The sequence below is a fragment of the Podarcis vaucheri genome (genome assembly GCF_965113315.1).
Source record: "Podarcis vaucheri genome assembly, chromosome: 5".
Taxonomy (NCBI): Eukaryota; Metazoa; Chordata; class Lepidosauria; order Squamata; family Lacertidae; genus Podarcis; species Podarcis vaucheri.
This window is the reverse complement of record NC_138763.1, coordinates 58,310,668-58,337,625: the sequence shown is the minus strand read 5'-3', so window position 1 is coordinate 58,337,625 and position 26,958 is coordinate 58,310,668. Positions and strand designations below refer to the sequence as shown.

The window sequence follows — 26,958 nt, the reverse complement described above, 5'->3', positions numbered from 1 at the left end:
ATCTTTTGGTATGTGACTGTTCAACAGCTAATTAGACATTTGGGTATGTCCAAAATGCTCCCAGTGCAAGCAGGGTGGTGCGTGCTGCTTTACATAGTTGCCACCTCCCTGTTCGTTTCTTGGGGCCTCTCCTTCCCTCCCTTCCCATAAATAAGGGGTCTCAATTTCCCAGCCTTGAAATAGGAAGGTGAGGAGCTGCAGCTGTCCGCTGTATCTGTGTAAAGGTTTTAGTTTGGGGGAAGGAGCGCTGTCTGGTTCTATGTGTGTGAAAGGTGCGTGTGCCCACATTTGTATGTGGTGGTGATGTGTATGTTTTGTTTCCATATTTATATATGCAGTGGACATGCTTGTTTTAATCCAGTGACCCTGAATCACGCCCACCCTTTTTGTATGGGTAACATCCTGCCGTACCAATTATCATAGTTTAACCATTATAGGAATATTAAAAAGACCATTGTACATAAAATCATGGAGCATAAGGACAGCACTGCTGGACCGGAACAATATCCTATGTAGTCCAGCACCCTTTTCTCACAGTGACCAACTTAGATGCCTTTGACTAGCTTCCACAAATTTGTCTAATCATTCTTTAAAGCCACCCAAGTTGGTGACCATTGCTATCTCTTGTGCATGTAGATTCCATAGTTTATACAGTCATACCTTGGGTTACAGATGTTTTGGGTTGCGCACCACGCCAAACCCGGAAGTACTGGAACGGGTTACTCTGGGTTTTGGCGCATGCGCAGAAGCAGCAAATCGCAACCCATGCGTGCACAAACATGATGCTGTGGGTTGTGGACGCTGCGGGTTGCGAGCGTGCTTCCCACACGGATAATATTCGCAACCCGAGCATCCACTGTACAGTGTGCGAATAAGTATTTTATTTTGTCTGCCCTGAATCTTCCGATGGATAAGTGAAGAACATCATCTGAGCTTTTATCACTGTTGCCATACCTTGACATGAGCCTGAAAACCCCTACATTTTAACCACTCACATACTGAGTTTGGCAGGGTGCTTAAAAGGGATTAGGTGCAATTTGAAGTGATCTTGAAAGTAATCTACCCTTTAAGTGACCTCTTATCTCCTTAAGCGCCTACTATGTTCACAGTCATAGCAGCTAAAAGGGGATTTGTTGAGGATCACTTAAGCATGATCAAGGTGATTGTGGTCTTGACAGTTCCAACCTGAGCTAGAGGAAATCTTGATGTGGGCAGGTGAGGTGGGTGGGTCTTTGAAACTACTGTTGGTGCATGGACTAATGGCACCAAGGCTGCCATGGTAAAAAGTAGGAACTGGTTTTTAGTTAATTTTATTTCAGGTAAACTCGTTTAGAGTCAGGTGATAAACCTTCTAAAACAGTGGAGACCTGACATACTATAGTTTATCAAACAGGAGCACTAAAATTCTCCTTAACAAACTGGAGCACTAATTTAAGGAGCATTAGGTCTTTCTCTGAAAATTTATCCTTTATGACATTTGAAAAGGAAATGCTCTGTCATCCATTGTACAGTACAATGAAACCGCTCTCATTGGCCAATGAGGAAATACTGGAAGTACTGTCAAGCCCATAGGCTCATCAAATGGATTTGTTTTGCTCATTATCTAAATGCTCACTTCTCAATTACCAGCATATATTCGCTTTGGCCTGATTGTGCTTTCTTGTACACATGCATCCTATTACTTATGCAGTCTGTATAGGTGCCTGTGTTTCCATTTCCCCCTTCAAAACATATTGGTGGTTTTTATCTTTCCAAAGAGAAGCCAAAAGGAAACTTGGTTAGGTTTAGATGGTCCATATTACCTGCCAGCCCAATCAGTACAATCTCATAGTTAAACTATGGAATTCACTGTATTACAAGATGCCGCGATGGCCACCTACATAGATGACTTTAAAAGGGGATTAGAATTAGTCAAGCACCATAAATACTCCTCATGATGGCTATTCTATTTGCTGTCCATCTTTCAGGGTATCTGTCAAGATCAGAGGTAGCTTGCTTCTGAATCAGGTTCAGAGTTAGTTTGCTTCTGAATACCAGTCGCTGGTGTTCAGTGGTGGAGAGCTATTGTCACATCCAATTGGCTACTGTGGGGAAAGAGTTCTAGACTGGCCTGGCCTTTGATGCAGCAGAGATGCTCTTAGAGATGCAGTAGAGATGCAACAATAACTTGTTGTTGTTGTTGTTTTGCAGTTCTGCACCTAATGTGATATATTAAAATTCCTGACATTTATACATTCTGCCTTTCTCGTCCAAGAAAATCTGACAAGACCAAAAGTATAAACTGCCCCCAAGTTACAAATGGGAGTGCACTGAGCAGTGCAGTCCTCTGCCCATGTGGCGCAGTGTTGCTTTGAGTTTTGCATGCTCTTCCCCTTTGATGCTAATACTACACCCTGAGATTCCATACCAGTAAAGAATACTTTACTGGGATTTTGAGATTTAAGAAGGCTGATAATGCACTCATATGAGTCTACCCACAGCTCTTGTATTGTCCGCGAAAACAGATGGATCCTGATAGATTCCGACAAGCCTTGCCGGGACCCTGCTCCTCCTGGTGACTCATTAGATGACCTTGTTGAGGACTGGAATAACCGGCTCTTGCCAGCCACTGATGAGATCGTGCCTAAGCACCCTCTGTGACCCCATCGAAACCAGGCCCCTTGGTTTAATGAGGAGCTCCGGGAAATGAAGCGGGATCTCAGACGGCTAGAGCGAGTATGGCGACGGACTCGTGACAGAGCCTCAAGAACATCTTATAGGATGCTTATGAAAGCCTATGAGATGGTTTTGAAAGCTGCTAAGAAATCTTACTTTGCAGCTTCCATTGCATCTGCTAGCTCTCGCCCGGCACAACTTTTTAGAATAATTAGGTCAATAACGTCCTTAGGAGGACAACCAAATTTAAGCACAAATTCGACCCACAGCTGTGAGGCATTCGTGAGCTTTTTTGCGGAGAAAGTCCTGTTGCTCCGCTGTGACCTCCCTGCCAATTTAGATAGTTACTGAACTGGAGGCCCCTCGACTGACTTCAGGTCCAGTGTTGGACCATTTCGATTGGATACTCCCTGCTGATGTGGATAGATTCCTCCAAGTTGGTAGGCCCACCACCTGCCTCCTTGATCCGTGCCCATCTTGGCTGATTAGGGAGTGTCCAGATGTTGCGCAGACCCCCCTGGTTGAAATTATCAATTTGTCCCTTGACACGGGGACATTCCCAGGGGAACTGAAGGAAGCAGTAGTGTGTCCACTCTTAAAGAAAATTTCATTGGATCCCTTAGACCTATCCAATTACCGCCCAGTTTCAAATCTTCCATATCTGGGTAAGGTAATTGAGAGAGCGGTTGCTGAACAGCTTGGTAGGTTTCTGGAGGAAACATCGGCTTTAGATCCATTTCAGTCCGGTTTCCGTCCTGGTTTTGGGACCGAGACAGCTCTGGTTGCCCTAACAGATGATCTCTGTAGACAACTGGATTGAGGCAGGTCAGGACTGCTGATCCTTTTAGATTTGTCAGCAGCCTTTGACATGGTCGATCATGATCTTCTGGACCACCGCCTCGCAGACGTGGGGATACAGGGCATAGCCCGTAACTGGCTGTGCTCTTTTATCTCTGGTCGGGGACAGAGGGTGGCACTAGGGAGGGAAATGTAATCGCGCCATTCCTTGGTGTGTGGAGTGCCGCAGGGCGCAATTCTCTCCCCAATGTATTTTAACATCTTTATGTGCCCCATTGCCCAGATTATCCGGAGCTTTGGGCTGGGCTGTCACCAATATGCTGATGACACTCAGCTCTATCTGCTGATGGATGGCCACACCGACTCGGCCCCAAACACACTGACCAGATGCTTGGAAGCTGTGGCTAGATGGTTTCCTGGGAGCCGATTGAAACTAAATCCTTCAAAGACAGAGGTCCTATGGCTGGGTCGGGATGGCATGGGGATGAGGGACCAACTCGCTTCTCTTGCGGGGGCCCAATTAGTGCCATTGCCTTCCGTTAAGAGTTTGGGTGTAATCCTTGACGCCTCCCTTTCCATGGAGGTGCAAGTTACAGCAACAGCCAAGACGACATTTTTCCACCTTCGCCGCATCAAGCAGTTGGTCCCTTACCTTTCCCGCCCTGACCCGACCTGGCCACAGTGATCCATGCGATGGTCATCTCCAGGCTTGACTACTGTAATTTGCTCTACGCGGGGCTGCCCTTGAAGCTGTCCCAGAAACTCCAGCGGGTGCAGAATGCTGCAGCGAGGCTCCTCACGGGGTCTCTGCCATGGGAGCATATTTACCCAGTGCTTTTCAAACTGCACTGGCTCCTGGTAGAGTACAGGGTCAGATTTAAGGTGCTGCTTTTGACCTTCATGGCCTAGGACCCTCGTACCTACGGACTGCCTCTCCCGGTATGTCCCACGGAGAGCCTCAAGGTCCATAAATAGCAACACCCTAGTGGTCCCGGGCCCTAAGGAAGTTCAACCAGAGCCAGGGCCTTTTCAACTCTGGCTCCGGCCTGGTGGAACGCTCTGCCTCATGAGACCAGGGCCCTGCAGGATCTGATTTCTTTCCGCAGGGCCTGTAAGACAGAGTTGTTCCGCCTGGCCTTTAGCTTGGAGCCAATTTGATTCCCTCCCTCTCTTTCTTTTTTCTTTCCTTCTCCTCCTGCGTTGAGGCTACATTTTATTTTAATGTTGTAATATTTTAATGTTGTGTTTTAATTTTGTTTTTAAGTTGTAATCATTCAACTTGTTTTTATTATTGCTTGTAAGCCGCTCTGAGCCCAGCCTTGGCTGCGGAGGGCGGGGTATAAATAAATAATAATAATAATAATAATAATAATAATAATTGCTAGTTGGGCAGCATACTGACTACTCTGTGTGGCATACCATCCTATTAATGTAGATTACTGTTCCTGTCTACAAACAATTGTTCCATATTCCAACTTGGATGAAGGGCAGGCAAATTTATCCACAGCTTTGTGAGAGCAAAAATATCGCTGGGGCTGGGAGCTGGTAAAGAAATAGAAGAGTTTTACATTTATGCTACGATAAGTTGTATTCTGGATGCTCATTTGCCCAACATGGTTTGAGGTTTTCCCCTTTCCCTTCTATCATGTAAGCCCAGACATTTTCTTCAGTCCTCAGTGTTTCCCTGCTGGTTCACACACTGATAGGGGTTTGCATAGGATGTGAAATCAGCCCATGAGGACATCCAGCTGGTGGGGAGATAGATGCTTGTCTTCTTAACATGAGAGGCTTCCAGCACTGCTTGGTCATCCACTGTAACTACCAGTTTGAAACATATAACTGGAAGCCTTTTTAAGCAATGGCTAAGTGTGTTCACACTTGCATGCAGTAGGTTTCAGGAAGTAGTCTTGGGTTTATTCAGATATACTTTATTTTTCTGTGTATAACACGACCCCATGTATAAGACAACCCCTATTTTTGGGAGCCCTCAACAGTTGTAGAGCTTCTTTTGTAAGTTTGCTGAGCTGTTGAGCCCCCGCTCTGGCTGATGGAACTGGTGCCGTAATACACTGCATACTGGTGCTCACCAAATATTCTTCCTAAGCCAGGAAGAGTGGGTAAGCAGCCTCCTCTCCGACATTTCCCTGTTACCGCTGCAGCACCAGCCCTTGCTTACTTAGCATATTAACCCGTGTATAAGACAACCCTCAATTTATCACAAAAAAATTCAGAGAAAAGGTCGTCTTATACATGGAAATTACAGTACTTGCCTCATTTGGAGCATAGTATATGTTTGGATATGTGTGTACATCCTTCTCACACAATTTGTGTACTCCTGTTCTTAAAAAAAGAGAAAGGGAAAAGGACAGATTGCATGCCAAGATATACATGTCAGGTCTTACATCTGCACATGGGTATGGTATGTGAACTTGTTGTTCATCATTAGAAATCCAGCTATATGTGAAATGGTATCGGAGAAAAAATGGAACCTTTCACATCCCTGCTGCTTTCTTGAGACACCTGCGCATCCAAAGAGCTAGTATGCTAAAGAAGCTGGGCATCTAATGCTTATGTTAGCCAGAACTATCCTTAAAAGCTTTGCTAGGCTGCTTGCAAAAGAGAACATTCCTTTACAATTCTCTACCCATTCATATGACATATAACTGGTTTAACTGCCTTTTGGGTGAAGACTCCACAAGATTCAAGATTTTGAGGATTAAAATTAGCATCCCTACAATTAGGAGGATGCGTTGTATTAAAAAATATATGATTTTTTACAGGTTTATGTTGGAGATTTGACAAGGGAGGGGGAACCTTTTTTTCTGGGGGTTTACATGTCAGTGGCGAACGAGGTAAGAGGTAAAAGTGGGAAGAGCAATAGGTGTGACTCTTAATGTGTGTGACAGCTGTAATGAAGCCCACTGTGTAAAGTCATAGAGGTTTCCACCCCATCAAGCACACATCCCTCCATCAGGGCAAGCAAAATGTATCATTACAGTTCAAGGATGCATATTCCAGACACGTCCCCTTGCAATTTATTTGTTGTGAATTTACACAAAGGCTTTTCGACATCATAGAAGAACCGAGGCTGAGAGGACAAAATGGCCAGAGTAGTTCTAAGGTAGATAAATGATGTCTTCACTACCCTGTGCACTGACTGTAAACCCTGTTGGCTGATGTGTATGTGACAGAAGACCAGACGATAAGAAAATTAGAGAAGGTGAACAGAGGGAAGCAGCCAACAGGGGAACGACAAGACAGTAGCTGAGAGAAAAGGCTTCTGGAGGCAAAAGTCGCTCGCAGTAAGATAAGCAGATGTCAGGGAGACGGGAAGTAAGAGAAGTTAAATAGTCATAGAAGCCGTGAGATAGGCAGTGAGGCAGAGAAGGGAGGATGATGAACAATAATAGTTACAAGCCTTTTGATAATGCTTCATAAAATGAGTAGGAGAGGTAATATCCCATAGCATAAAGCCATTTAGAAACTCTCCAGGGTAGCGAAGCCCCACAAGGCAACTGGTTTTAAAAATACAGCTGTATGTATCATAGGCCACAGGGGGATATTTATGTGAAGGCCTGTTGTTAAAGCCTTGGCAGCACTTCGCTAGGTGGGGCAGCTCCATTTTGTATGATAAATATGGCTCTTTGTTTTGAGAAGCAGGAAGTCATTGGAAAGAGAAATGTACTGCCATATCACTTCACATTCTGCATACGATAGAATGGTGGGGAGGAATATTTTAACTCCTCCTTTTGGCTTCTTCCGAGATCAAAGATGGCCACAACAAAAGGTCATTGCGATAAGAAGAGCAAATCAATTATCAAATTAATTTCCAGGAAGTATGTTTTTAAAAGGACTGTCCACACTGTAATGTTCTTGAAGCAGCTTGTTTGTTTGAACCCTTTGTCTTTACTTTACAGATTTTACATCATCAATGGGAACTTTTTCCTGTGCTGGGCATCTGGTCTCTCTTGAATTCTGCTTGTATCATGTTATTTGATATTTTGTTATTTTCATCAATGTAAGCAAGAAGGACTATCTCAGTTCAAGGACACATTCTCATGAGGCAAAGGCACTCAGGGAGGGTGTGTGGCATGGAGAGTCCTGAGGGCCAGGTAGATAGGCTACCAGGCCTGAGATGCCCCCCCCTACTTCAAAGGTTACCATTTATCACTATCTCCAATATCCATCCTTTGTCTGTTTAGATGTGCAAGTTACAATTCCAGGAAAGTGTGCAAAGATGCATACTTTTATTTTGATTACAGAATTCATGATTCTGAAAACGTTTGTGTTATTTTTATTTATTTTAAGAAAACGTTTCTAACCCTTATGACTATTAAAGAAAATTTTGACATTTCTTTGCTCCTTCTCACCATTAGCGGGAATAAATTAGGAGTCTGAGTTGATCTGGTGTATAATTCCGAGTTTTGTTTTGTTTTTAGTGAAAGGTACACAGAGCTCTGTTAGCAATGGCTAAAAAGAAGCCTCACAAGAACTCTGCTGCAAGGTTTCCTTAACTGAAGAGAGTGGATACAGATGGTTCCCTCTTTGCTCCAAGAAAAAGTATGTAGGATGGGAAGGGAGCATTCCCTCCCTCCTCCATATTCATACCTCAGCTAGAAATGTCGGCACTGATTCCTTTGCAGCCAGCGCACGTAGGGGCCATCTTCAGGGAACAGACTGTAATGTATTTAATGAATCTGAGGAAAGTAAGAAATTGTAAATGCTGCAGGGCAACACACACTTGCTATTCAATCTGCCAGATTTGTGCCAATTAAGACAACTTGCAGCTGTTTGGCTCCTCCTTATTAGGAGACATTTGTATCAGGTACCAGGTTAAGCATTTATTTTCTCTGACATGTTGAAAATGCTTTGGTGATACCTAGTCACTTTGTAAGCAAAGACTGAAACAGTGATATTTACTGGATGCATGCAGTAAGGAGCAAGTTTGTTCTTTTTTAATAATAATAATAATAATAATAATAATAATAATAATAATAATACACTGCCTTTGACAGTTTTTTGAGAGGTGTCTGTGTTCAGGGAGATTGTTTGTATTTAAAAGGTTTGCAGCAGAGGTCCTACAGAGACACATTTGCATACAATGTGCAAATGTTAATTTATATCTACAGGGACAAATAAAGACTAATTTCCTATTCAAATCACCCTGGATAAACCCTTTTGCACCCAACTTGCACCCCAATTCAGTTTCCACCCCGATTTATTTACCTCAATTAATTTCCCAACAGTTCCTGCTCCGAAACAGTTCAGTTCCCATTCCTTAAAAAGGTAAACGTACCCCTGCCCGTACGGGCCAGTCATGTCCGACTTTAGGGTTGTGCGCCCATCTCACTTAAGAGGCTGGGGGCCAGTGCTGTCCGGAGACACTTCCGGGTCACGTGGCCAGCGTGACGAAGCTGCTCTGGCGAGCCAGCACCAGCACAGCACACGGAAACGCCGTTTACCTCCCTGCTATAAAGCGGTACCTATTTATCTACTTGCACTTAGGGGTTCTTTCGAACTGCTAGGTGGGCAGGAGCTGGGACCGAAAGATGGGAGCTCACCCTGCCGCGGGGATTCGAACCGCCGACCATACGATCAGCAAGTCCTAGGCACTAAGGTTTTACCCACAGCACCACCCGCGTCCCACTTCCCATTCCTTACCCACAGTCAAATCCAGATAAAGTAATCTTTTCCCGCAAATTAATATCCTTCCAATTACTAAGGCCCACCCTCCAAATCAGTTTCCCCCAGATGAACTACGTAGCCAAAAACACTAAAATAGCAGATTCAGGGCCCACTCCCAGCTAAACCCCAGTCTGTGTGCAGAGGAAATACTGTACAGGGTTGTATCCAACCAAGTTATGCTATTACTGTAACTCAAGGTCTTCTATCTATGCACCCTCCATCTGATCTGGATATTTGGGGACAATCCCCAGAACAGATTTGGAAGAGGAGTGGGGTGGGGGGAAAGGGAGAGGAAGTCTCATTATAACGGGATGACTTCACTGGGTACAACCCACAGTAATTTGGCTTCCATTGATCAATTATGAGTTGAAATTCAAGTGAACTGAAGCATGACTAAGGCTGCAGTCCTAAATACACTTACAAGGAAGTAAGTCCCATTGAAACTGTCCCAAGTTAAACAAGCATAATTTTGCCCTGTAAGTGTTATTATATATGGTGTGTTTCTTCTCATCTTGAATGTGATACTGTTTGGCATAGAGGCTGTCATAACTTGAGACATGCCTGCAGCTGCTTGTTTCCACATGTCAGAGCCAAAATGGGTGTACAGTCATACCTTGTGTTACGTTTGCTTCACGTTGCGGCTTTTCAGGTTATGAACAGGGCAAACCCGGGAGTGTTTACTTCCGGGTTCGCTGCATGTGTATGCGCAGAAGCGATCTGCGTGCTTCACGCACGTGCAGTTGCAGTGCTCTACTTATGGACTTTTCGGGGTGCGAACGGCACCCTGAAACGGATCGCGTTCGTAAGTAGAGGTACCACTGTACACTGAAACACATGTGGGCTGTACAGTTTTTACAGTGTATTGCTCTCACCATTCACACATTCACTGGTAACAAAAGAAATGTGAGGCAACTTTAAGTGCCGCATTGCAGCAGTCAGATTTTTAGTGTTGGGATACAGTTACCCTGTTCAACTTTGTACTGGACTGTAATGAATACATGGTTCACTGTGGCCATAAGTGGGAACAATTAAAGTGTAAATTCAGGCTAATCCTTGGACGTCTGTTTGTGCCACTTCCATCATGTTTTGACAAAACGACTTGATTGTCATGTGCCCACTGTAAAAGGTACATTTTTCCATGGCTGCCGTATGAGAATAAATAATCACACAGGGCTGATAATAACTTTAATTTATGTAGTCATCGGTATTAATAAAGTTGTCCTTATTTACAATGATAATTTTGAAATGTCTGGATTGGTCTGACTGAGAACCAGTTTTAACAGCAGTCCTTAATACCTCTGCTCTTGCCAAAGTCTCTTTCCATAGCCAGCTAATCAGAACTCCAGAGATATTTTGTGCCATCTGTAAATGTGTGGGTGCAATTACTCAGAGAAGGCAGAATGCTGCTTGCTATTTATAACTTTCATTTTACCTTTTATCTCTCCTTGCACACACTCTCCCTAGCGCTATTCAGATTCCCTCCATAATGATGGCTGATTCCTGACTCCCTTTTTTTTAAATCTACCGGGTGAGTGGGAGGTCATAATTTAACTGTGTTGCTGTATGTGGCAATGCTTTTCTCTTGTCACACATACTTGAAACAACATAGCAAGAGGCACAATTAGTGCTTTTTAGCACATGGGCCAAACTTCAGTGAGCTGCTCCTGTTCAAAAAGGAATTTAAAGAGATAGATAGGCAAGGAAAGCCAACCCTGGCCATGTCCAAGAATTCCATGTAAGGCAGTGACTGAGCCTGCTGCTGGATTTCTGGGATAAAGGATCAATTCTGCACTCTCTACATCACTCAGTAATAGCTTCCCAGTGCACTTAAGCAGGCTCCAATCTATAGTGATGGCACTTATTGTTGTAGAAGAGAAAATATGACGGCAAAATCTGGGTGGACCCTTGAATAGCATGGCTGGCCGGGAATGGAAAGAGCCCCCTTGGGTTTCAATATAGTTTGGTCCATAGCATAGCAGGAGCATCCGCCAAAGTTTCAGGCCAAGAAGGCCCATGAAATAACACCAGGGTCTTACTTCCTTGCTTGCATAGAATGTCACAGTCTCTCTTTATAGTTGCTGGTGTTGATCTAGCAGAAATAGTTCAAATGCCACTAAGATTGGAGCCTAAGTTGGGAGGGAGAGGGGTGGGAGGGAAATAAATTGCACTTCAGGAGAATGTCCTTGCTGCAGTATGGGTAGTCTTGTCAGGTCCAGACATTTATTCTCTGCCTGCACCCCCCGCCCCTAGTACCGTCTCTGTTTTGAAAAATAATAATGGAGGACTTCTTTTTGATCCCTTTGTTTTAGCTCTCACATTTCTGCAGGAAGGGCCCACTTGACTGAAAAAGTTGAAATGTTATCACTAAAAAAGATGGCACACAGTTGCATATAATCTGCATCTGCTATTTTATACATTTAGATGCCAATATAGAAATGGCTATAATTGAAACAGAAATACAAATACAGGGTATCTCACCATAGTCCATGAAGTCTGAACTGGTGATTTCTTTGCCTTTCCAATTCAGGTTCTAACTGATGGTGGGCAATATCCTGGCCCCTGCTTTCTTTTCTTAGGGTTCTTTTTATTTAACAAACCAAACATGGTCTAGACCAGTGTTTCCCAACCGGTGTTCCGCGGCACACTACTGTGCCGTGAGACGTTGGCTGGTGTGCCGTGGGAGGGAGGCGGGCGAGTCGGGTGGTGAGAGGCGGCGGCGGCGAGGATCCGCGTCGAGCCGGGGGCGGCTCCGCGGTGGTGGTGCCGAGCGGCGGGGCAGCGCGTGCAAGAGGGAGGAGCGCGAGACAGCGGAGGAGGAGGAGGCCGGCATGTCCGGGCAGCAGCAGCAACAACAGCAGCAGCAACTCCCGGCGACGGCTCCTCAAGCCCCGCCGCCGCCCCCTCCTCCGCCCGCTATCGCCGCCACCACCACAACAGCCGCCGCCGCCTCAGTTGCCGCCGTCCCTCAGTCCCTCGCTCTGCTGCCTCCTCCCACCCCCAAAGCTTGGAGGTTCCCCGGCAAGGGGGAGGGAAAAAACTTTCACTTTCGTGCGTCCCTCCCGGCGTGACGCTGCGCGCTGACGTCACGGGGCTGTAATGGTGGTGTGCCGCGAGATTTTTTTCATTAAACAGGTGTGCCGTTGCCCAAAAAAGGTTGGGAAACACTGGTCTAGACAGTTCTCCAGATAGAAGACACATCAAATAGAGAACCATCTTCTGTAGAACAGGACCCATGCACCCCCTTCATTTCTGTCTGATTGATTGATTATATTTAAACTCTGCTCTCTACCCCCATCCATTCTACATAGTTAGAAGCACTCTGTCCTTCTAACCATCCTTCTTAGGCAGGGTAAGCTCTGAGGTAATAAGTGGACTAATGAGTGTCACGGCTGAGAGTGGATATAAATCTGCACCCCTCTGTTCCTAGTCTGATGCTACATTGCACTGACTCTCACAGGCTTTGTATTTATAGGCATATATGACAGTATAATATTCATGCACATTAGTTACAGTATACAAGTGTGCACTGACAAATGAATACTCTTTGGATACTGTTCCTGCCCTTGGTATCCAGTGCCAATTATTCTATACACTCTAAAGACTGGATATTTAATAGATTTGCTCACATGTTCTGGAGCCTGTGCATCTTACATTAGCAGTAACATTCTCCCTTCAGCAGCCAGACCTTTTCAGCTTTACTGCCTTCCTGGGATTTGTGGGCGAGGACACGGTTCTGTCTTTCAGAAGACAAGCCCTAGAGTTCTACATGTGTTTCATTCTTTTCAAAGGAGGCCTCTTCTAGCTCACTGTTCAGAATGTTGCTTGCTCTGTTTTAACGCTATTTCTGATTGGCTTTGGCGAATTTCACAACAGGAGATCTATAGATATGTAAATAAAAAGGAAGTAATTTTGCATAAAAACCCTTAGGCATAATGTACAATTTAGGTTGTAATCCTAGACATATCTGCTGAGAAGCTATTCTTGTAGACTTAAATGATACACCCCAGGAAAGTGTACAGTATTCAGGATTGCAACTTTAGCCTCAGTATCCCCCTTAAGCTAATGGACTTTTGTAGCCCAGGTTAGGGCCTTGGTAAAGTGTATTTATTGTGTATGCACTTACAAACACACACACACACACGGGTCCTGAGACCTGTTAATGTGTGCCCTCCCGCTTTTTTGTAAAGTAATTAGACATGCATCCCACAATGGGGCAAAGGGTCTCCAAAGAAGAGAGAGAAGAAACAAAATCAAAGGCATGGAAAAGATTGGGATGATTGGGAAGAGCTCTGCAAGTTTTTGCTACTTTTAAAGAACGGATTGTACATGTGCTCAAGCACTGGAGTACACAGCCAGTGATATATTAAAAAATGCAGGCATAGATAAGGAGTGTTGCATCACTAAGGGTGGTGAAATATACACAACAGCTGGGTAACGAAAGTACTCTATTGTGCTGAAAACTGATCATGAGCAAAAGCCCACGAGCAATGTGTCACTCTCATCCACATAATAAAATCCAGAGGAAGTTGAGAGTCTTCTCTGCAAGTCTGAGGAACAGCAGAAAAAGCAGCTGCTCTGTGCTAGAGCGTATAAATATCTCATGACTGGCCAGTCAGGACTTGTTTTACTACAAAGCTATTAGAATGGATCATTATTGCAATATAGAGACTTGAAGAAGTCTCCCAAAGCCTTTGCTACCTTAGTGACTTGGAGGGTCCTGTGTTCGTAGAACTAGTACTCCTCAGACTGAATGCATTACAAGAAGAAGAAGAAGAAGAAGAAGAAGAAGAAGAAGAAGAAGAAGAAGAAATCAGTTTTCAACCATATTCATTGATCTGAAACCTATCCATTCCAGAAGGCAATGTGTATAATTCCCTAACCTCCCTACCCCCTCACCCAATGGTATAGTTGACGTTATTGCTTTTCCCCCTTGGTTACTAGATTTGTTATTTTCCCCCTTCTTCCATTTCCTCATATCTTTATTTGTAGTGTTGGAGGACTGAAATTGATGACCTCTGTGCCCGAGTGGAGGGGAAATATTGCTTCTTTAGCAGCCTACTTAGTGCTAGCTGCCAAAAGATTAATTTAGCCTGGAGAAGTGTCCTTGAAAAAGCAGCCATTTGAGTTAGAAGGCAGGCAACTTGCTCATCTCTCAGGGTCCTGCCAGATACCTGTTGTGCATTGGAGTGCTGCTCTTAATTTCAGTATCTGCCTGCGCACACACAGGTAGAGAGACCATTTGGATTTTTTTAAAGGAGCTTATTAGTTTATGCTACCCTAACAGTCTGCAGTAGATGCAATATAAGAGAATCAGCAGCTTGCAGTGCAGTAGCTATTGTGGTACCCTCCCCTTTCCAGGACTCCATTCCTTCCACCCTTTTTTCACAAGTAGTATTGTGCAGTACAAGACCGTGAGAATGAATGAGTTATTTGAAAGCACATGGACAATTCAAGGATGCTATGTAGACCATCCTGATGCTGATCGTATAAGATGGCGTCCCTTTACCAACAACCAAAGAGTGAGGTCTGCTTTAGGAAATTGTTGCACCATTTGACTCCATTTAATTAATGAAACTAGTGTAGTTCAAGGATAAAAATGTATTTGCTTTTTAAAGATGCATTCAAACACTCCAGTTTGCGTTGAATCACAATTCATATTGGATTCATTTACCGTATTTTTCGCTCTATAACACGCACCTGACCATAACACGCACATCGTTTTTAGAGGAGGAAAACAAGGGAAAAAATATTCTGAATGAAACAGTGGACATATCATTTTTGTGCTTCATGCTGTGGCCACAGACATGTGATCTGATGGTGAATTTGGGGTGACCCAATGCAAAAATCCTGAGAATCCCTGTGGATCTATGCTTTGTAACCACGTTTTTGCACCATTGCAGCCCCAGGCAACAGTGGGTGCGTGATTTGGGGGGGGGGCAGGCTGTAGCCATGGACATGCTATGTGCTCCGATGGTGAATTTGGGGTGACCCAATGCAAAAATCCTGAGAATCCCTGTGGATCCATGCTTTGTAACCACGTTTTTGCACCATTGCAGCCCCAGGCAACAGTGGGTGCGTGATTTTTTTGGGGGGGGACAGGCTGTAGCCATGGACATGCTATGTGCTCTGATGGTGAATTTTGGCTGACCCAATGCAAAGATCCTGAGGATCCATGTGGATCCATGCTTTGTAACCACGTTTTTGCACCATTGCAGCCCCAGGCAACAATGGGTGTGTGATTTTGGGGGGGCAGGCTGTAGCCATGGACATGCTGTGTGCTCTGATGGTGAATTTGGGCTGACCCAATGCAAAGATCCTAAGGATCCATGTGGATCCATGCTTTGTAACCACGTTTTTGCACCATTGCAGCCCCAGGCAACAGTGGGTGCGTGATTTGGGGGGGGGCAGGCTGTAGCCATGGACATGCTGTGTGCTCTGATGGTGAATTTGGGGTGACCCAATGCAAAGATCCTGAGGATCCATGTGGATCCATGCTTTGTAACCACATTTTAAGTGGGGAGGGAAGGAAAAACACAGAAGGCTAAGAATGCAGGAGAGGGCTATAACGTGAGGAAAGGAAGGCAATAGTTCCCCCCCACCCACCCACACAAGCCAGCCACTGTTTAAGGATTTCATCCTTTTAAATGGAAGAAAGCATATTTGAATGCTGTGTGTCTCCAAAAACAAAAAGCAAGAAGTCAAATCAGAATTTTAAGCCGAACCTGTAATCTCTCTTCCCTTCACATACATTGTTCCCTCCGGAACATGGAGAGGAATTACAGGGACGCTCTGCTTTCCTCTCTTCTTGCCTGGAGGGGAGGGGCTTCCCCTGCTCTTTGTTCCGTTTGAGCAAACACAGCAACGAAACAGAGCGGGAGGGCAGTAAGACCCTGAGGCAGAATGCAGGAAAGCAGCAACTTCCTGTCTCACGGAGCTCCCTTCTCCCTGAAGCGCGGTTTGATTTTTGCCTTATTTTTCGGCTCCAGAGACCACACATTCGCTCCATAACACGCACAGACATTTCCCCTTCCTTTTTAGGAGAAAAAATCTGCGTGTTATAGAGCGAAAAATACGGTAATTGTTCTGCTTTATTTCTGATAAAATACACAGCTGAATTGATGTGGGATCACTTCCATGTTACTGAATAGTTGTATGTGCCTATAGAAAGGGACTCGCCTCTTACTGTGATAACATAGGAGATCAAAGTGGCTGCTGCTATCCATGGAAATTACTGTGTGTGTGTGTGTGTGTGTGTGTGTGTGTGTGTGTGTGTATTTTAGAGACACTTAGTCAAAAGAAATTGTCATTGCTCTGCCTTATGAACCATGGAAGTGCATAGCAACATTCTGTTGTGAGAGATATTGTTCCAGGGAGCAGGTCTGTTATAACCCTGGTACTCTTTATTACAACTTCGTAAAGACCCAGTGTGAGATTTTTCATGAATATGGAAAAACAATTATTTGCTAAAAGTTTTCCATTTCCATGTATCGAGCACAGTTTATGGCTATTCCTTCCAGTGCTTGTGATAGCCATCTCTATGGTACTCTTGCTGGTGGGAAGAATTAAATCGACATACATGAGAGTTTGCATAAGGGTGAGCTTTAGGACATGTTACAGCTCCCTTCTATCTCACGCCTTGGATCACAAATCATACCCTGGAAGCAAAGTCTGTGAATTCAGTCTGTGAATGCAGCAAACTGCATTTATTTTATTTTATTTCTTTAATTTTAAAGCATTACTTCTATGATATGCTGGTGTTACACCTGTGTTTTTCACAGCAAATGTGTGAAGTACGAATGATGGATGCCGTTATTAAGCACCTGTCTGCAAATGGTGAGGAGTCATGGCTCAAACAGCCCATGAGTTCTTGAGGGTTAGTAGGTAGGTTTTGAAAACATACTTTGTGGCTTTAAACTGAAGCCTATACATTCAATTAACAAAGAAGCTACTGTTCTGTAAATCCATATTTGCATGTACACATTCATGCAGCCAAAGAATGTATGAATAGGTTCTTCAAAACAGTGCAGTGCCCTTTTACCATCTTGAATAAAATTATCTGTTTCTAGAGAAATTGCTTTGTTGCATTTAGGGAACAACTTGGCATCATGTTGGGCTCTGGTCATATCAAGCCTCAGGAACGTTGCATGCATTGGAAAATATTAACTTCTGAAAGGAGATCTCAAATCACTTAGGGAAGCAAAGCCTTTGAATCCTCTTTATTTTATATTATTTATTTAAGTTTCGTTAATTTCTTAATTATAAAAATACACATAAGCCTTACAAAACTAATACAGCATTTCAGAGACAATTAAATGCATTGTTACTTTAAAATGCTTCCCATTAATAATCCACAGATTTTATTTCTTAATTCTTTTTAGGTATTTCCGACTTGACCAAATGTATTGGTCCTGTTTCAGTGTGAGTGAACAATTAAGAGTTCTAGGCTGACACAGTGTTAGAACCTGAGATATGAAAGTTAGGAGCTACATGGCACCCTAAACCTAGGTTATGGGTGCAACAATGGAATGTCTAGGCACACTTTTTTATAATAAGAATACAAAGCTGAAAATGAATGAACTGCAGCTAAAATATTATGTTTATTTTTCACATGGTCTAGTCCTTCCCCTGCCCACATCCTTAATATTCTTAAGAGGGTCTCTTCTCCTGTCTTCAGAGACTAGCTGGAAGTGGGAAGGCAGAAAAAGGTCCTCCTTTCCTTCCACTCTGCAGTTTTAATCTGAAATCTTAGGCACAGTACTGCACCCAGAGCTCAGAAACTGCTCGCGCTAATGAAATTCCCTGTTGCAAACTGCGCCTAGAACAATGGGAGTTTTGACCACTGCTGACATGGTAATGGTCTGCCATTTTCCTTTTTATTAACCCATGTAATGAAATCAAAACATTCCAAAATAAATTTGTCCATCTTTTTAATCCTCTTGGCCATTCTCAGTTTATGTTTCAATGTCTCTTGCTCAGTGCAATACTACAAATTTTTCTATGCCCATAGTCCCTTGTGACCCCCTTCATCTATCTCCAAAATTGTGCTACTGTTGGCCTGGCTGCCGCTAGTAAGTAGCTGATCAGGGCCTCAGCATTTTGATTGATATTATTTTCAGGGAAAATGAGTTTGAATCCTCTTAATCACATAGTTAAAAAACTCAGCAGCCAGATATGCAATATCCTTTTCTTGAGAAGGTAAAATGAAGACACATTCAATAGAATTCCAGCTTAAGCTTTTAAAAACAAATCATATCGTTCCTTTTATTATACTCTTTCCACTTGGTTACATAGATTTGCCTTTGAGGGCATGCTCATCGCAACAGGATGTCCTTTTCAAGAAGAAGTATTTTGCCTGTACTTGCAAAATCATTGTTGTAAAGTCTCTTGAGTTACTTGCAAAAGCATTAATCATTACCTTAGGGAAAATATAATTATCTGTGGAGAAATCATGTATTGAGTCTAGGTAACTCTGACTTAACAGCTTGACTGCTGCTCAGTATTCCAGAGGAGAATAGTCTTGGCACCACGCTACTTATTTCCATGCTAGTTCAGTGCAGTTTAATGAACTGCTGTAGGTAGATCAAATAGTTCCTTTTTTTTAAAGGAGGAAAATGATTCATTCAACTCTGAACACGTTTGTCTCCCCTTTAAGCTTTAATTTCTCCCACTGGAAAAAAAATGGTACAGTGGTGCCCCGCAAGACGAAATTAATTCGTTCCGCAAGTTTTGTTGTCTAGCGAATTTTTCGTCTTGCGAATCACGAAATCCCATAGCAATGCATTGAAAATCAATTAATGCGTTCCTATGGTCAAAAAAAGTCCAAACAAAGCCAAATTTGGTACAACAACAGTTTATTAACTGCTCTTTAAAGTCACACATACTGTAAAGAGCAGTTCAAAAATTGAAGGGAAAATAAATTAACTTTATAAACAAAACATGTCTTTGTTTTTAGACAAAGGAAACAAAGTCGCGAGACGTTTTTGTCTTGCGAAGCAAGCCCATAGGGAAATTCGTCTTGCGAGGCAAATCGAAAACGGAAAAACCTTTCGTCTAGCGAGTTTTTTGTCTTGCGAGGCATTCGTCTTGCGAGGTACCACTGTATTCAAAAGTACTCTGGAAGAGGTCATAGCTCTGTGCTAGAACACATGTTTTACATACAGAAGACCATCTTAAAACTTCCATGGAGGCAAAGAATTCAAACCCTTTTTCATTTTAGATAGCAACACAGAGAGAGGTTCCCTGCCTGAGATCTTGATGTGGTGCTTTCATAAAGAGCATACTATATTGGATTCAAGGGACCAGTTGTGACCCAGTATGTGGCCGCTTTGCTTAACTTCCGTTGCGTCATACCCAGTGAATCTGTAGTTGCCAACCTGCAGCAAATGCGCATTTGGAATTGATAGGATTCAAGGACTGTGCGTGGTCACAATGCTAAGACAAAACAAGGTTCAGCAAATTATAGCCCGAACAAACCCAAGATCAATGAACCTTGGCTTCTTTGGAGACAAAACAACAACAACTGTGAACACTGGTGTGAACCTAAACCAGCCACTTCATTATTTGTTTCACCTGCTGGAGGAAGCGGGGAGCAAAGTGGGAGGGCTTCAGCTGTGTGCCCATAATTCATGCACAGACTAATTTGCTTAACCATGGTTTTTGGTTGAGCATTGCATGACCAATGAATGCCATGGGATATGAGTTATAGTTGAAAGGAGAGGAAGTGAAGAAGGCAGCATTTGCCCGTTTTTCTTTTGTTTGGAAACACTGAAAAGCCAAAGAGTTGAAGCCATCTATAGCAAACTCCTCCCTGTGCCCCACTAAGTATGATTTGAGTCTTGTATGAACTACTCATGATTTTTAATCTCAATACCTATAGTAAAAAATTTTCCTCATACGTTTATTTCATTAATGATTAACAATGTAAGGAGAACTCCACAAAGTACTTACAGCCCTACCGTTGTAAGAAAATAGGTCTCCACCCTTTTCAGAGTGCAATTGCTTCTCAAAGTCCTGGTGCAAGCCAGCCACTGGGCACACCCAAGTGCTGCTGAAGACATCTCAATGTGCAGAAAATGGCCGACCTAGGTGGTAGCCTTAGTTAATTGTAAGTGCTATTTAATTTAATTTAATATATTTTAAAAAACCAATTTTCAATTCAGGTTCTGCTGTTTTTCGTCAACTGGTAGAATAACTTGGAGAGTCAATAAAGCCGCTCCCTTTTATCTGGGCTACTATGTGATCACCCAAGGGGCAAATCAGAAGATGGTATCATGGCCTGAGAAGGGCTCTACTGTGGCAGTCAGTATTTTTAAGTCAAAAAGAAGAGAAGAACCTCCCCTTCCTTATGTTTTGGAAAGAGTGCCGCATTTCCTCTCATTTCTCCCTCTATCCCCATCATAACCCAGGATTGGCAGTATCTGTCCATCAGCTCAACTTGCTCACAGTCACTTGCCAGGTCTCCCTTTAGGTTGTGTTACTCGCAATTGATACATGATTCTCTTACTGTTCTGCTGGAGCGCTAACAAGTGATAGGTGATATGGAGTAGTGATATTTTCACGGACCTTATTTCCGCATTGCTCGCTGACAGTTTTGATGTCGAGGGACAAGCTTGCATGGCACGACCGGGATCCTCTGGCTGGCAAGTTGAATGCTACGGACATGCTCAGAAGCGAATGACTCAGGACCTTTCACTTGGTGATAAGATGTCATGGGAGAGGTCACTGGCCTGCTCACTCCAGTTTGTGCATGCTTCTGCTTTTGTAAGTTCACAAATGAAAAATCTAAGCATATTGGTCTGATGTCAAAGTTCAGGACTCTTTGGGGTCACTAACGTAGTAGCTTTAGCCTGCAGATATGAAAGCTAGAGAGAGGCTTCAGAGACATCACTTTCTCATGGCTAGCTGCAGAAGATCCTGGCCACCAAGTGTTTAGAACTGAGATATCCAAATGTCAAATATTTGAAGATGTATGTGAAAGACGCATGACCCAGCATTGAAGCTGTACCTGATCTTCAAAATAAAATTGTTGGCAGAGGAAAAAGCCAATCCAGTATAAAACTGACGCAAGTGAACAGCCAGGTCTTGTCTGTGTTTATCTTTTGCCCCACACTTTCCAAGCATAGGTCCGTGTCTGAGTAGGGTTGTTGTTTTTTTGTCCAGAGGTTTCCTTGAAAAAACCTGCTCTTGGGTCATTCCACACCAAATCACCTGATTTTAATACTCGACTGTGCTCTCACAACTCAGATTTTCTCCATTTTTTAAAAAAATGTGTAAATACCTATGAGATAACCTCAAGATTTAAGATTTTTTGGTTCAAAATTGGGCGCAGGAGAATTTTAAAAAAAATTCAATTTTCACACATAATTTTTTTAAAAAGAAAATCTGAGTTGTGAGAGCACATGGCACCAGGTGATTTGATGTGAAATGACCTTCTTTAAAGCTGCATTGGAGCGCAGTTAATGGCTTCTTCTTCTAATATTCCAAGTGACTCACATTCACCTGGGCCATCTCATAATTAATGCTTGAAAGACAGTTTCCAACTAAGCCTTGTGTTGCACATTGGGCTATTCCCGAAGACTGCTTGGAAGGTGCTGCAGTAGCAGAATCCAATGGCCTGGCTTCCTTCATGAATAGGTTGCATACCTGCCAACGTGGCATAAGCCCAAGGTGCTGGTGATCTCTCTTTTTAAAATAGCTTTATATAAACTGGTTGCATCAAACATTCAGCATCACCTTCTCTCATATGAACTACCCAGTTGATCAGCTGGACTTAACTTTTCTCAGAAGACATGTATCAGATTGCCATGCTGGAAATTTAGTGTAGATTTTTTTTGGCAGGCTTTCTAGACTTTTACTGGAAATTCGGGCATCCTTTCTCTGATGTGGTTTAGTATGTGTTAGGACTGGTCTTTCCATCTTTTCTTAGCTAAGTCCACTATATACTAGAAAATGATAATCTTGAGTGCATTGGGCTTGTGGCAGTGAACCCTCTAGTTCTGATTCAGTAAGCTGGTGCAATAGCTCACAACGTTCAAACTCAGTAATTTGCCGGACAGTTCCTGTTAAGGAAAACCATCATTTCGGCAGGGGTTAAAACCCTCACACAGATGGTTGAGGACTGGGAAGAGCCAGAACCATGGGGGTTTTATGCTGTAAAACTTGGCATCTTTAAAGGGCTACCAAGGACCAAGAAGCAGTTCAGGGGTGGCAAGGCTGATTTTCACAGACTGAATTCAGCGAGGCCATTATTTTGCTGCAGGCTTCCAGTAAATAAAAGTGCACCCCAGGGCATACAGGTTTTGCAGGAAGGCACTAATCCCCTCCTGGGTCTCAGTGCCTGCTTCAGCTGCTCTTGACAGTTTCAAACCACTCAACCAACTTGGTAGTACAGCTGTATGCAAATTTTCAAGTGACCCAGGACTTTCATCCTTTGGGGTTTTGTGTGTGACTCAAAAGCTTGCTTAGTCCTAAATCAACAAAAGTTTATCTGTGTAGGAGTCACAAGAAGGTCTTAGTGAAGCAGAATGAAAAATATCTGCCATACTGAGACCTTTCTCCACTCTAAATCTTGCAGAATGCTATAAGTACTGATCCATTAAAATGTCACTTAACTGATAATGTTTTCTGCCTGATATAGAGCCCTGTATAATTCAAATGTTTACAAATTCCTGTACCTATGTATTCATGTACTAAAGATGAGTAAAAATGAAATTGCATTATATGTATATTTCAAAAGACCAATTTTAGATGGGACAAGAGTGCACTAGTTTTCCAGTTGTATGCAATCTCTCAGTCGCTGTGCAGGGAGTGTTGGGCAGGAATGTACAATATATGAAAGGTATCATTTTTTGCTGTAACTTTTATGTGGGACTCTGTAGGTTTGTTTCCAACTTCGCCATTTATTATTTGTCCCACAGAATAAAAAGCTCTGTTGTCTAAACCACTGAGCCTCTTGAGCTTGCTTGATTAGAAGGTCGGTGGTTCAAGTCCACCCAACAGGGTGAGCTCCCATTGCTCTGTCCAAGCTTCTGCCAACCTAGCAGTTTGAAAGCACACCAATGCAAGTAGATAAATAGGGGATATAAATGGCATTTCCGTGCACTCTGGCTTTGTCATGGTGTTCTGTTGCACCAGAAGCGGTTTAGTCCTGCTGGCCACATGACCTGGAAAGCTGTCTGTGGACAAATGCCAGCTCTCTTGGCCTAAAGCAAGATGAGCGCCGCACCCCATAGTTGCCTTTGACTGGACTTAACCGTCCAGGGGTCCTTTACCTTTACCCACAGAATAAAAAACCTGCTCGTAGTTCAATTCTTAGAAGCTTCCATATGTCAAACAAGATTCAACCCAACATTCAGCTCAATCTCACAGTCCGGATTATGAAAGACCACAGCCCCTTCTTCTCCACACACACAGCTCTCTTGGCTGGAATCTGTTAAACAGATTTAAAACTGGTTTAAACAGTCTGCACTACTGCAGCAGTAGTATCTGAGAAGCAAAATGAGAAACTGAGTAAGAGCTTGGCTGGGTAGCTCATGTTTTATACTAAAGAGTTCTCTGTTGCTGTAAAGACAGCCACCTTGGCATAAACTTGTTTATATTTGGTGGCTGCAAGGCAGGTAGATGCTCAGACCAAGAACAAGCCCACCTTGCTCATGTCACATAATCCTGGGCAGCTAAAGCAGAAACACTGCCCTTTGTGCCCTTGGCTAAGCATATTTTTAGGATTCGAGTGTTCGTCTTGTTTTGTCGCATCTTCTCTGCTTGTAGTTTTCATAGTTCTCAGGAGGTCATTAGGTTCTTGAGAGATTAATGAGAAAGCTCCTAGCAAAGTGTACTTGAAGACAACCAGTATGACACACATAATATCAGACTCCATTACACTTCCTTTTTCCAACAGTAAATCTTCAGAAAAATGTATCGATTTTCTTCCTTCCAAGGTTCTGCACTCTGGGTGAACTTAGTTCTGACAAAACAATAGTAGATAATTTTTCTTTACTAGCCAGCTGGCCTTTAAGTGTGCATTTTCAATGGCGTCCACTTGCAAACTCAAATCCAAATAAACAAGAAATATGATTTGCAAGCTGATTTAGGGAATCAATATTGGCTCTTAGTCAGTTCTTATGCTTATCAGCATATTCTAAATCATTGACCTTACATCGAACTACTTGGTTTTAATTGCACATTAGGGGATAAATGTTTAGTGTCGTATGGCTCATTATTTCTCTCTCTCTCCTCTTTAGCATTGACAAAAATGCAGCAAAATATTTGAACAGGATTATAGGGATTACTTTGGGAAATTATTGTATAATTAGATTCTTACTGCAGTTTGTTCATTTTTGCATGGTATGCATCTAGCTGTGGGCCTGCCAGAAGCAAAAAAACCAAAAACTTGTCTTGGCTATCTGACCCCCTGTGGTTCCCACCACGTAGCTCATGTTAATATCGCCTCATTGTTTGTTTGAACTTTTATCTGAAATGTTTTGAAGGCTGCCCAGGGGTTCAAGTAAATAACGTTGGCCTATAGGCAAACAACTCTATGAATTATATAACATTTATTCAGCCTTTTTATTGAAACTTCATTCCACACAAATCTTCAACAGCATCAGGTCTAGATTAACTATTTTTCTAAATATGCTACAGCAGCACAAGGCTTTCATTGAATCAACAGACCAGAAATCTCCCTGATACTAAGCTCTGTGTTGCTCATCCTGTTCCCAAGAGTCAGCTAGTTTTTAAAAATTCCATAGGCAGCTGTACCTTTTGTTACATAAAGTAGGAGCAATGAACATATTCCCAGATGTGCGCATTTAGTCAACCAACATTGGCTCAGCACGATGACTATATTTAAGCCATTCTTTCTTTCCCACCATCCTCAGTGTGTTAAGAGCAGTGAAAACCAACTTTGTGGGCAAATACGCCACATCAAGTTCAGAGTAGGACATAATAGTTCTAAATACAATCCTCACTTCTTTTTGCCTTGGGATAGATTTGCTTCTGGTTCCTGATGAGTTGGAAAGTAGCTTTCAGGCTATACTTGGAGACGCAGACAGAAGTGTAGGCCTCTTTCTGTTTCATAGCCTGCAACAAATTCCTGTTATTTGAGCTACTTGTGGCCCCTGTGGTGAGGTGGCCATCCATTGTCTTAGAGCCAGAATTCTATAGCAAAAAATTACATATGCAACAGAATATCTTTTCTTCGTAACCAGCTTGTTGCTTGAGAATCTGTAGCAAATGTGAGAATCTGAAATACATCAAATTAGCAGCTTGGAGGTAGTTTGGAGTCACAGAATTAGAATTTCCTCATCCTTGTTCCTTTGCCACTGACATTCTACTTCCTGGTTTTGCTAGCAGCTGATTGTCACCAGCCTATTGTAGGTCTTATCTGCTCACTATACTCTCCCCCCTGCACCTATGCAGTTCACATAGGAAGGAAAGAGCTTGCCTGTTCTTCTTGCAGGGATAGCTTCAGTATCTGGCCATCCTCTTGTGCTCTTGGGTATGTGGAAAGAGGCCAGATTTCTCCAGATTTGTTTTTTGGGAACAAGGAGAGTGTCACTTAAATTTGATACGATGATTTGCAAAAGCAACGTAACAAACTATCTTTCTGTTTTGTTTTTTCTTTTTCCAGAGGTTGAAGACTTTGAAGCATTTTGTGTCAAGCCGCCCAGTTTGCAAAACAGATGGGATTTGGTTCTACCAAACCTTTCTTCTGGGAAAATGCACTGAATCAGAGGCTGTGCCTAATATGGCTGGTTTTGACCTTTACCTTTACTGGAATGGACCCCAATGCATGAGTTCGTTACCATGGTGATGATCTTAACGACAACTCTGGAAAACAAAGGTGCTGATTCTCTATCATGCAGGGCTGAGTTGGTAAGAGAGTTCATTTCACACCAGCAGTTTAGTTTACTCTATCAGCCATTTATATTCTTCAGATTGCAGGGCTATCTCCTTTGGGGCAAAACAAATGGGACTCTTTCCTTATAGCTCAATGTAATTATGCCAATGGGTGCACAAGAAGAACATACCTGTTTGGTGCTGCATATGTTGAGTCTTGTGTTTTAAAGGACAGTGTTGGCTTACCTGCGCATTAGCTGTGCATAAGGGATCTTTGGTCTGGGAGTTGTGCAAGAGTAGGTACTGAGGACTTACTTTAATTGAGTCACTTAGTTTATGAAATGTTACATGGGTAAGCTCTTCTGGCCTGCTTAGCATCACATTTAAATTTGACAGTATTCCCAGAGATGTTCATGATATGACTGCATTCAGACTTAACAGTTACCTGTTGAAACAACAGTTGTTGTTAATTTCATTTCTATACTATAATAATAATAATAATAATTTATTATTTATACCCCACCCATCTGGCTGGGTTTCCCCAGCCATTCTGGGCGGCTTCCAACAGAACACTAAAATACAATAACCTATTAAACATTAAAAGCTTCCCTAAACAGGGCTGCCTTCAGATGTCTTCTAAAAGTTTGGTAGTTATTTTTCTCTTTGACATCTGGTGGGAGGGTGTTCCACAGGGCGGGTGCCACTACCGAGAAGGCCCTCTGCCTGGTTCCCTGTAACTTGGCTTCTTGTAGCGAGGGAACCGCCAGAAGGCCCTCGGCACTGGACCATCATGGTGTCTTCCAAAATGCTGACAGTGTTTATAATAATGCAAACAGAATTATGATGTGTCTTTCCCAAACTGTTCTGACTATAGAATTGTGGCTTTAGTGCCAATTTTGACTTTTCTTGGCATTTTGTAAACCATTTGCTTAATACAGTGGTACTTCGGGCTACATACACTTCAGGTTACAGACTCCGCTAACC

At 43.0% G+C, this 26,958-nt stretch overlaps 1 protein-coding gene across 6 annotated transcripts in view; it reads left to right on the top strand.

Annotated features, from left to right (window-relative positions):
• Window positions 1-26,958, top strand: part of FAM53B (family with sequence similarity 53 member B) — a 121,867-nt gene that overhangs the window by 16,446 nt on the left and 78,463 nt on the right. For 5 of the 6 annotated variants that reach the window (XM_082222793.1, XM_082222792.1, XM_082222791.1 and 2 more), the window contains one exon: window positions 25,766-26,010. In XM_082222793.1, the coding sequence (XP_082078919.1) occupies window positions 25,924-26,010 (87 nt within the window). In that variant the 5' untranslated portion in view covers window positions 25,766-25,923. The remainder of the gene's footprint in view (window positions 1-25,765; window positions 26,011-26,958) is intronic. The other variant, XM_082222796.1, reaches the window with a different exon arrangement.